Here is a 12,488-nt window from a genome sequence, read left to right on the forward strand (position 1 = left end):
TAAAATAAACTAGTAGTGCTAGATACAATTTTAATATGATATAACCAATAATTCAGATGATGTAAAATTGTAAAACAATTTTTCACCCTGCTGTCGAAGTTAAACCAAATAAGGAATGAAATCTTTTGCCGTTAAAGTTGGTATAAATATAACAAATTGTAAACGCTCCTTCGAATTCAATTTAAAAAAATGTTATTGCAACATATTGAAAAACAAACGGGTAGCTTATAACGATAACAAATTTTCTTCATGGCATGGCGACAAAACTCAACAAGAGAAATTATTTTTTGTTCGCCTCAAATGCGCCAGGAAAACTTTTCCCAATTTCTCGCGCTAAATTAGGAGACACTTTTGTGGGGCTTATATTTTCCTCTTGCAAGAAAAAACTTGTTAAAAGAAATTGTAATATATATTGAAATTTGTCTTAAATTTTGAATTGAACTTATTGGATAAGCTGGAACTCTCTTGTTTAGTCTATTATTATAATAATATTTTGTACTAAATTCAAAATGAATGTATGGGCACGGCAAAACACTTCAGGATGTTAGACACAGAAAACTGACAATTGACTTGAATGAGGTCAATGAACACACAACATCAACGACACAGAATACACACAGAACTCGCGATTTGATATAAATTAACTTTGTTTCATTGTGTATCACAATAACGTTAAGTATGAAAATTTTAATATTTAATTAATTATGTAAATTAAATAAAAACCACCTGTTCAAGGCAGTCCAGTTGTTTTCCAGAAATGGAACAGTAACTACGTCGAAATGAAAGTGGTTGGTTGGATATTACTCCTATTTATTTCTTCACACATGGTAAATATTTGTTTTTGCATTTTATCCGAGAAATAAAATAACTGCTTAATAAACCTTATGTTTAAGACCCATGAATAATAATTGAAAATTAATTAATGAAAAATTTTACATTGTCACTAGGTATACCAGTCGAGTACTAGTGACATCGTACTATTTTCCATTTCATGGACCTAAGACATAAGCTGCTGATCTCTTATCTTGCTCGACTCGGGCCCATATGAAAGTGTCTGAGAATGATCCATGTCTATTTTCATAAAATAATATAGATTTTGTTATAGGTCACGTGTTTTCCAGCAATCATAGGCCTCGGCATGGTCGTTGATAAAATGAAATCAGGAATAAGCCGGCTTTTAAACGATGTTACAAATGATTTAGAAATTGTGTATCTATCAACTGTACGTGCTTTTAATATTCTACTACACCCGAAAGGAAAAAGTGCCGAGTTTAAGGAAGAAAAAAACGAATAAACATCGTAATTTTCGATTGATCTTTTCAATGAATACTGGCTATAACTGAATGGATCGATATGATGAATATGCATAGATCAAATGCATATTTTATCCTAAATAGAACTGCCAGTTTTAGTAGTTAATATTATTTAATTTAGTTCGATTTCTATGTATTTATCAGCAATGGTTTTGTTAGATATTTTTAGTTAGTTAGTTTTTAGATAGTGGTCGCAATACAATTTTTATATTCTTTATTTTTCTTTGTCTAGATTAAAAACATGGGTTTTTAACAATATAAACTGTATTCTAAATTATTATATACCTTGCATATTTAAAATAAGAAGTTTATATTTTATTGTATACATTTTTATAATTACCTATTTCAAATATTATTACTTCTTCGTGTATGTAGGAAATCTAATAAATGCATTATAACTCGATATATTAGATAATATATATAGATATTATTTTATGATACTACTAGCAGACCCGGCAAACGTTGTTTTGCCATGTATATTATTTCAAGGAAACATTTTTAGTTGAATAAAAATAACTATCTGCTCTAATATATAATCATAAAAAAAATAAAAACAATTTTTTTTTCTAAAAATTAAAACAATTTTTTTTGGAGTGCACACCCCTTATCACTTAAGGGTTTGAAATATAGATAGTAACCGATTCTCAGACTTACTGAATATGCACAACACATTTCATAAGTATTGGTCTAGCCGTTTCGGAGGAGTATGGGCACGAACATTGTGACACGAGAATTTTATATATTAGATAAAAATATTTTAAGAAATACCTTGTTATTTCAGCCCCTACCTGACATTTGATTAATGTTTTCAGACAAATATCGACCTGTCCCTTTGAGATATCCTTTCCCCATTACTTGGCACATTTCTTTACAATCTCTGAAAGCTCTGGCTATAATTTATCTCTATTTTGATTTATTTAATACTCCATTTAGAATTAGTCATTATAGAATTATGCCCACGATGTTTTCGTAGACATGTATAAACGAAGTTTCGTAAGCGTGTATTGCCAGTCTATTAAATAAAATAAATACCTAATTAATCATAGAACATTATTACTAATTCACAAGGTAATCGCGTAGATTACATCTGTTCAAATAATGAATGCATACAAACGAAAATTTATTGTATTTATTTATTACTTGACTTGCAATTTTTTGTATACAATATTCGTTGTTTAACATAGACAAAATCTTTGAATATTCTAATTTACGCTAACACACAGACTTCATACGTTAACCTTGTCCCAAGATAAATTCCCTTATTATGCCATAAGAGCCTTTAATCTAATCTCAAGATTTATCTCTCCCTTTCTCATATGACTTCATATTTCGTGATATCCTTATCAGGCGTCGGTTACACCGAGCTTAATGTCTTATTATAAGAAAATATGACATAATCTTTTCTATTATTTTTGTTTCTGACCACGGCAGCGGAAAAGGAAATCTAAATATTGGGATAAAAACAATAAATTTGCATTTACTAATGTGGTTTTGTTTAAATGTGTGTTAACCCAAAACACGCTACCCTCCGGAATATAAAATTATTTAATAGAAAAAGAATAAATATTAGCCTATCTTTTACATTATTTAATTTTATTGCAAACAAGGTTTTGCCTTACCAAACTACTCCACTGGCATAGTTTTAGAAATGTTAACTAGAATCTAGAGACCGATATAAAAATTTATCTAAAGCGGTTTATGAGAAGTTGTAAGAATTACATTCCATACATTTAGGAAACTTATTGTACATGAATGTGGGAATAACCAATATACTAATTATGAATAAATTTGTACTTAACGCCTAAAATTATCAAGATAAATCAATTTTTGTTTCCTTACAAAAATTGCTATATCTCAAGGGCCATATAAACAGATCTTACCATTACAGTGCCGACGGCAACTTCGAGGTAACGCTGGCAACGAAGGCGACCATCTACCACATGGGGCTAGTGGAATGGAAGCCACCAGCCATTTACAAGTCTTCCTGCGAAATCGACGTCGAATATTTTCCGTTCGACGAGCAAACGTGCGTCCTAAAGTTCGGTAGCTGGACGTACGACGGATTCAAGGTAATTGCGAGAAGCAACCGCGCGCTCATGGCTCTGTTTGTCCGCAGCGCCGATGGCAACTACGAGGTGACCCTGATGACGAAGGCTATCGTCTACTACACCGGCATGGTCGTGTGGCAGCCGCCAGCCGTCTATAAATCCTCCTGCTCGATCGACGTCGAGTTCTTTCCTTACGACGTGCAAACCTGTGTGCTTAAGTTAGGCAGCTGGACGTATGACGGCTTCAAGGTGACGCCCCGCTGTACGCCGCTTCCCGCGTGGGCCATAGCCGTAGGGCCCCGCAGGCCGATGTCAGTAGCTAACCGCTCGAACGTAATCGTCGTATTGTCCTTGTTATTGGCGACGGCGCTCGGGCGACCAGCGTGCTCACACGCTCCTCGCCCGGCCCAGCTCTGTGTTCAATTGAGTTGATTGTTTAAGTTTGTGGAGTAGCGGTTGACTCTGCGAGTCCTCGAACGGTCGGGCGACCCTCGCCCCACCCGACCGGCGTCCCTCGCTCGACACGGAAAGGTATAAAATTTGATGCCAGGTGATATGGGATGCAACTTCACTATTCAACCCTCCCCGACATTCCCGAATGGAGCGAGCCGTTTCACGCGTGGAGGCTAGCTGTCAGGCTCGTCCGGCGTGGAGCGGCTTTAACCGTGACAGACACCTCTCCCGGCTGGCTCCGCCCGCGACACACATAAACACACACAACGCTTGTGCATGCTTACACTACATCACTAACTGCATGGCGGCTTCTCTCCCACGATTGCATTCCCGATCACAGCGGCGCGGCCGTCACACACACCACGCGACACACCGCGGTACGGCGACCCGCCCGCGGGCTCACACTTTACAATCATCAGCATATTTTATACCTTTCCCTTTAGTTACTTTAGTGGCTGTTTGAGATCGGTGTCGCTCATTGCATGATATTTATAACAACAAAGACGAAACAAAAACAACATAACAAAATATGAAAAGCTTAACAAACCATGGAACTTTGAAGTGGTGGCAACAAACTACAATTTCTGAATAAATTTTTATCGCAAACATACAACTAATAGGTATCACCTAAATTAATAGGTACCTTGCTCCTTTAAAATATTGCCTGTTATAAAAGAATTTCTATTCTAGGATATAAATTCTTTGAAACAATGGTAATTAAAGATTTAAAATTACCGATAATGCTGCCACCACAGATTCAAAAAGACGTGCGTTGCATGACATGACTTAGCGCCTAGTCTAGATTGGAGTCGTTTCAAAATTTTCATACACAAAGATTAGGCGTAGAGTCGCAATAAAGTCGCTTTCGACGACTCGTTTGCGGCTAACACTAGCGTGGCGGAGCCGGTGCTTCCGAGGTCCTAAATGACGTTCTTTTGCTGAATTAAAATCAGAATATCGCCGACTCCATCGTCTTTTAAATAGGTGTTGTGTCACGTGCGTTTGGCATGTTGTTGTCATCTTTGCCGTTGTACGAGATGTGTGTGGATAAATTATAGGTACATGATACTTTGCACACTTTGTGGTAAGTAATAACGTAAGATAAAATAAGATCAAAGTTTGTAAACAATGTCTACGTAGTGTCTGCGTACACATTGTGTGACAGGTGCATGTATCGAATAAAATTGTAACTAAAAACAATAAATAAAATGAAATTTGCGTCAAAACAAAATGAGAGAAACGTTGCTGCATAAATTGAATTTTGTTTGACGCAAATGTAGTGTCTTTGCTTCTAAACTAAACAATTTAAAATGTCGACTAAAATAAAATTAAAAATTATTAGTTTTTAAGTATTTGTGATTTGTGTGATTTGTTTTTTAGGAATATAATGTCTTAATCTTTTCAGTTGAAGAATAAAAGAATGACGAATAAGAATGATGAATGATTGATTGAAATTCAGAGCTTTAATGCTCACTCAATTTAAATTAACTCTTGTCTTTTAAGACTTTTAATTCCACTTTAAATTTATAATAAAGAAGAATGAGCATCCTTTAATTAATTATTTAAATGAAGTGAAACATCCTATAGGCGCAAGATCGTCTCGAGATATATAAGTAGTCTATGGCCAATCTCAACAAAAAAATTAATAGTGAAGTTTCTTATTGCCAGTAGTACAAGCATCTGCAGGGCTATTTTCTTTAAGTGACTCGGTATACACCGTAATTTTCAGCTAAAAAAAATTTAAAAATTCAACCTTATATAACAACCAACTATCAATTGTATATTACTATATAAAGGCCGGCAACGCACTCACGAGCCCTCTGGCATTGAGTGTCCATGGGCGGCGGTATCACTTAACATCAGGTGAGCCTCCTGCCCGTTTGCCCCCTGTTCTATAAAAAAAAAAAAAATTCGCCGACTCGAGATGCGGTAAGCCTTTTATGTCATATCCAATATGTATTTGACACACGTGTCATTTTTAAGCTAGTTATGTTCGACTGTATCTTGTTCTAAGAGGAGTATTGGTAACGTTATACCTACTTTTGCCCGTTCAAAACTCATTAGAAACTATTAAGGTCATTAAAAAAATATAATAGTTAACCACTATAGACAGTGAACAAAATAGTTGGTTCTACGCTACAGCCCTGCCGATCTTGACTTTCTTACTTTGAGTCGATTATGAAAAACAAGGAAATATACATCTAAATGCTCATTCTTCTAACGCCTGCTAATACAAGATGATGAGTGAAGTATGTGCAGGTGGATCTTCGGCACATGGATGAGCAAACGGGGAGCAATATCGTCTCTGTGGGGGTCGATCTGTCAGAATTCTACATGTCAGTTGAATGGGATATTCTTGAAGTGCCTGCTGTAAGGTGAGTTCATTACAATCTAGAAGTTCTATCGTAATGATTTATGTGGTTTTATGTGGTTACCATGGTTACCTTTATAACACCGTAACCATGGTAACAAAACGATGTTTTAATGAGACCATAGATATTTGGGAATAGTTAGAATGTTTTTTATTTTTTCTTTGTTAGAATTTCGGTAATAAATATTTCCAGAACTGAAAATAGGTGACGTAAAATCTGCATTGAACAGGTATCATTGAATATTTCTAGTAAATGTTTACCGTATAAAATGTTTGTAGAAGCCAGGGAATATTATACCTGCATATAGCAATATAGCATAACATTGTTTCCCTTTTGTCCTGAATAAAATCAATATTAGCCTAGTGGCTCGTCGCTGAAGAACTGCATTACTTTGCACCAGTAGATTTTTCTATATTTATGAACTATGCTAAGGCGATGACAAACAATTGACCTAGTTTATTTGTAGAAAATATTTAACTTTGTTAAAGTTACTCATACTCATACTAACCTTCCTACAAAATTTTCTTTCTTTGTTATCCTAGAGTGACTAGAACTAAAATTCCTAACGTACCTACGGCTCGCTTATCTGCTACTTTTTAAACATACACGTTGCTAAAACAACGTGTATGTTTAACGAACTTATAAATAAATACATAAATAAATTGATGGCGTTTATCAAGGCTTATTGCTTTTTTTAAATAACAAATGTCATGGCTAGTACAATAAAAACAATATTATGATAATAATAAAGTTTATTTGCCTCTTCACAATATTGCATCTTTACTTTACATGATTGGTATTAACTATCTTTGTAAGAGGCCTATGGAATATACAAGTACTGTGGAAAAATGTTAGGCTATATTTTTTATACAGAACTGGACAGACATTCGGCTACACCACCACCTGTGAAGTGAAATATGGCCTATTGGAGGGGCACGTCTGTCCAGGTGATGCCTGTTCAGCCGCCACTTGAATGAACCCATATCATACTGACTAAAAATATAAATATACTAAGCTAAAGTAAGAAACAAAATATAACTAAACCACTGTGTGAACAAATCAAACACTACAACGAAAATTCTAGTTAAACATTTTTAAATTTAAATTTTATGATATTGCCATTTGCATTTAAAATTACTTAAATCCCTAACGAGTTTGTTGTTTTATGCGTATTATATTATTATCATTTAAGACAATCATATAAATGTTTCTTGCGCGGAGTTGGAAGTTGCTTTTCGGTGCCAAATCACTGGTTCGTATTGTAAACTTTAAAACTAAACCATACGGTTTCATAATCTATACGGATTTAATGCATAGTCAATGTAGATAAATATAGGTAAAGTGATATTAATATACGTCTTTCAATACAAAATAGTTTTGTATATTTTGTTTAGTAAATTATCGTTTAGAAAACCTAAACATCTAATTATAACCATCTAACCTAACCTAAACTATTACAATCAAATATACAGTATTTACAATATTCTTAACCTACATTGTAATAATAAAAAAAGAAAATCAAAACAAATTTGAAAAGTTTGGTCCATGTGGCAGTGTACCTTTAACGCTGGCAGCATTTCCTCGCTGTATTGAGCGAGGAAAGCACCAGCTCTGGGGTCACCGGCACTATTAACCAGGCGCCTACTTAAATCTTTAATTATCGCCTGTGCACCCCCACGGCCCAAGAGTCTCTACTCCAAAGAGAACAAAATCGATGTTGGAGAAAAGACTTATATTTAAGAGTTAATTATTTTACGGTTTTTTCTTTTCTTATTGTTGTTATTATTATTTCTTAAATGTTTAATTAGCTTTTCTTTTGTATGTAAAGTTATACTACTATTTATAATATATTTTTTTATTATAAATTACTATAATGGACATTTCTATACATCGAATACAACTTGATATTTTATTTGTCTTCTTTCTGTTTCTATTAAAGCGATGTTTGTTTCCTGATAAATAAATACTAATTGAGAGTATTGTTCTATCAATATTAGCTGACAAGAAACTGAGTAGGTATTATATACAATTTGGTATATTTAATAAAACGTATTTGATTCATACTGGTTTAGGAATACAATTGTTATATCAGACGGCAAAGAAAACCTCATATTTACACAATCTAGTTTAAGGCAACAATCGTATGTAATAGAAAAATTCTCTTACGATATTATATAGAAATTGCCAATCACAAAGCATTTTCCCATCCATACTTCAACGCGCCAATAAAGAAAATATTTTTCCATTCGCGATATAAATACGTTAGCTTCTGTTATATAAAGTTACTTACGTATTTATTTTGCTAACAATAAGACTAAATTATGAAAACAAATACACTACTTTTTATTTTTTCATACAGGATATATATACTACGACATTAACATAATCTACACTTTAAAAAATTGAAATAAATTTTTTGCCATAAACTCCAAAAAAAAAAAAAAAAAAATTTTTTTGACATTTGACAGTTGACATACACACAGCATTTTAGACCTTGCTGAAGAATCTCATGCTTGCAATCATCAAACCATGTGTCCTGGTGGCCTCATAGCCTAGCGATCTTATTAAGTGGCAGCTAGGTGAGGGGTACCGGGTTCGATTCCCGGTTCGAGAGCAAACTTTAATATAATTTAAATTTGTTCTCGGCCTTTGGGAGGGTTGTGCGGTACCGGGCGAGTGCCTAAACCGTACATGGAGGACACGGTCGAATTTGTAAAGACAAGCACGAATTATAAAAAATCCTATACTTGCCGCTGGCTAATACTGAACAAATCGTGCCAGAGCCATTAAAAAAAAAATATGTGTCTGAATCCTGCCTGTGCCCATGGAGTTTCTATATTTATTATGTCTACACTGTCAATGTCAATGTCAAAAGCCATAGAAAAATGTCATTGACATGTTACGGACTTTTGGAACTTATTGGTATAAACATGACTAGTAATATAATGGTAGGGGAGCCCACGATGCTAAATGGGGATTTACTCGAGCGTCGTAGAGACCTATTGGGATGCAAAGCTTAGATAAAAAGAAGAAAAAAATGTTATATGATAAATTCCTTTTCATCGGTGGGGGAAGCGGCTATAGATAGTTAAATATGTAAAAAAAACTGATGCATGGACATCCTCGAGCGCGTCAGATATTGATAGCATCTATGCCCTACGTATTTTTAATAATGTACGTATGTTAATCTGATCGTTTGCATGATGCGGGTGGTTGTATTTAAGGGTTGAAAATTAAAAAAAAAAAAAAAATTATCGAGCGCGTCAGATTTTCTAAGGGAGTGTTAAGTGCACCAAAAAAAAGCTCTCATTGACTAATCTGACGATTTCGATGGGACGCAAACCCACAGCCATTTTCTTAATTTGCAAAAAAAAATCGCAATTTTGAAATACTCAAGCGCGTCAGATTAAGATATGTGTGGTTCATCTTTATGTTCTAAACGTACTGTCTCATAATCTGACGATTATCTAGAGGGATTCGCCTGATCTGACAAAAAAAAAATAGAAAAACGGTTCACCTAAAGGGCCATCCCTGCAACTTCCCGCTAATTCCATTCCTGGGCGCTTAAAATTGATATTTTGAGCTCGCTGAGTTCAACGAAATAACATTTCTATGCATTTGAGCTCTCCCAGCTCGAAAGTCTGATAGAAGTTTCATAGAACACTATTTTTGGATTTTTCAAACCGCAATAACTTTTGAATGGATCAAGAAATTTTCACGCGGTTGGCGGCATTCGACGCAGTTTTATCATCCTCATAAGTAATTTTGCAATTTTAATTGATCGAACCACAAATTTCGGAGTTATCCCGAAAAAACACTTTTTTGGGTTTCTTTCGTGTACGATATCTCTCGAACGAATCAACCGCTTTTGACCAGCTTGGTGGCGATCGACGTGGTTTTTCAAGCTCAAAGGCGGATTAGTTTTTGAAGTTGATCGATAAAGAAACCACTTAAAAAAAAAATATTTCTTATTTTTTTAAGATTTTTCAAAATTTCTCAAAATCTATCGGTCCGAATCGGTTCAAATTCACAGGAAATGTAATTTTGAGGGAAATATTTAGAACGCCGTTTAGTAGATTCCGATCGGTTTAAGGAAATGTAGGCATCACGCAGCTGCACGCATTTAACTTTATCGACGAATTTTTGTTATTTCGGCTTGCGGAAATCGTCAGATTATATATTTTTCATTATTCTTGAATTATTTCCTTCAAAATAAAAAAAAAATTAGCTACGCTCGAGAATGTCGAGATGACGTTTTTTTTTTACAACTTTGTTGCCCTCCCCTTTTTTTCCGTCACTCTCAAATTGTCAGATTAGTGGAATATACACTTTTTAGGATGTAATTAACTCACCCTACCTTAATCTGACGCGCTCGGGAATTTCTGATGGTCAATTTTTTTTTACTAAACTGATCCTCTCTCCTTCACGTGCGGCCTTATATATGGGCCTCATATTTTGTGGAGGTACTTAACCGGGTACAAGGTATCCCCCTATATATTAATCTGCCGCGCTTTAGTAAATCCCGAAATCCCCTCTTGGGCTCCCCTACCATAACAGGAAAAATAATTCCATTCCATTACATCGTAGACAGTTGGTAAATTAATAAAAGAAGGCCTGCCTCGAGACGCCGTGAAAATAGTAATTAGCAATCTTACGTGAGATAACTACTAACTACACTTTAATGCTTTTATATGAAAATAAATAAAATTTAATAAAAAAACTGTCTCCTAGTAGAAGTAGGTGTATAAGATACGTGTTGTTTACATTTAAATCCAACGCTGTATTGTTACTAATTCAGTATTACGTCTGTGGGAGGATAGCAGTATTTAACTATTGTCAAAATCTATATATATATATAAAATTCTCGTGTCACAATTCGTTCCCGTACTCCTCCGAAACGGCTCGACCGATTCTAATGAAATTTGATAATCAGTAAGTCTGAGAATCAGCTATAATCTATCTTTCAAACCCCTATCACTTAGGAGTGATAGGGGTAACCTCTAAGGGGTATCCACTCCAAAAAAAAAAAAAATGTAGACAAAATTTTTTGTTTTTATTTTTTTATGATACAACATACAAAAATACATACAACCCTTAATTTTCACCCCTCTACGATCAACCCCTATTTTTTATCATAGTTATTTTTATTGAACTAAAAAAATGTTTGCTAGAAATAAAATACATTGCAAAACAACGTTTGCCGGATCAGCTAGTAATAATATATATTTATCACTAAATTCATACTACATACGAAGAGTATAATGTATCAGTTATCTATTATTATAGGACAGAATACAAAATACCATCCGTATGACCTCAACGTCCGCCGTTCCACAACTGAGCGTGTTTAAGGCAGTTTTTGCCGCCACCACTATGTGGAACCAGCTGCCCTCTAAAGTATTTCCGAACCCATTCGTCTTAGGGTCCTTCAAGAAAGCGTACCAATTCTTAAATGGCCGGCAACGCAATTACGAACCTTCTAGCAATGTGAGTGTCCATGAGCGGTATCACTTAACATCAGATGAGCCTCCTGCCAGTTAGCCTCCTATTACAATAAAAAAAATGAGATTTAAATCCTATCATTATAGCTATTGTTTTAAAGAATTTTGTAATGACACATAAATGTTTTAATCAATTCTAATGGCCTCGTCGCGGGGCTTTTTGAAGCACCCAACTCCCCAGTTTTACAAGGTCTGTACTTAATCAGTGATTAAGGCTTAATTAAACAGACCGTTAATCAATATCCAACGTTAATAGTGTTTGTTTTACATCGGAATAATCTTCATTGTCACTTGAATGAGCAGTGTTGGCCTAGTGGCTTCAGCGTGCGACTCTTATCATTGAGGTCGTAGGTTCGATCCCCGGCTGTGCATCAATGGACTTTCTGTCTATGTGCGCATTTAACATTCGCTCGACCGGTGAAGAAAAACATCGCGAGGAAACCGGCTTGCCTTAACCGATCACCTACTTGCCTATTAGATTTACAAATGATCATGAAACAGATACATAAATTTAAGGGTTGTAGCGCTATGATTTTTTTTTGTTACTTGAATGTTAATACAACACACCGAGAACAATGAAACTCTAAAAGAACTAAACAGTTTGAGTTAGTGTAAATAGTCCTTAGGGCACGCTAACAAAGCGTCACCAATATTATAGTAACTGTGATACTCAAAGTCATTAATTTAAAGGTCGGTAAAGAATAAGACAGGGTGGAAATGTTCGAAGGTTAACCTGATGGCACCCATGTACACGCATACCTATTTTTTATAGAATAGGGGGCAATCGGGCAGGAGGCTCAC

The 12,488-nt window shown here is 35.0% G+C and overlaps 1 protein-coding gene across 2 annotated transcripts in view; it reads left to right on the forward strand.

Moving 5' to 3' along the window:
- The window catches only part of LOC125063802 (acetylcholine receptor subunit alpha-like), a 77,241-nt gene that overhangs the window by 26,565 nt on the left and 38,188 nt on the right, over nucleotides 1-12,488 (forward strand). The window contains exons 3-4 of one of the 2 annotated variants that reach the window (XM_047670441.1): nucleotides 3,202-3,382; nucleotides 6,074-6,189. In XM_047670441.1, the coding sequence (XP_047526397.1) occupies nucleotides 3,202-3,382; nucleotides 6,074-6,189 (297 nt within the window). Of the gene's footprint in view, nucleotides 1-3,201; nucleotides 3,383-3,429; nucleotides 3,611-6,073; nucleotides 6,190-12,488 lie in introns of both variants that reach the window. The other variant, XM_047670442.1, reaches the window with a different exon arrangement.

Source organism: Pieris napi, chromosome 3 (genome assembly GCF_905475465.1).
Source record: "Pieris napi chromosome 3, ilPieNapi1.2, whole genome shotgun sequence".
In the NCBI taxonomy this organism is placed as follows: Eukaryota; Metazoa; Arthropoda; class Insecta; order Lepidoptera; family Pieridae; genus Pieris; species Pieris napi.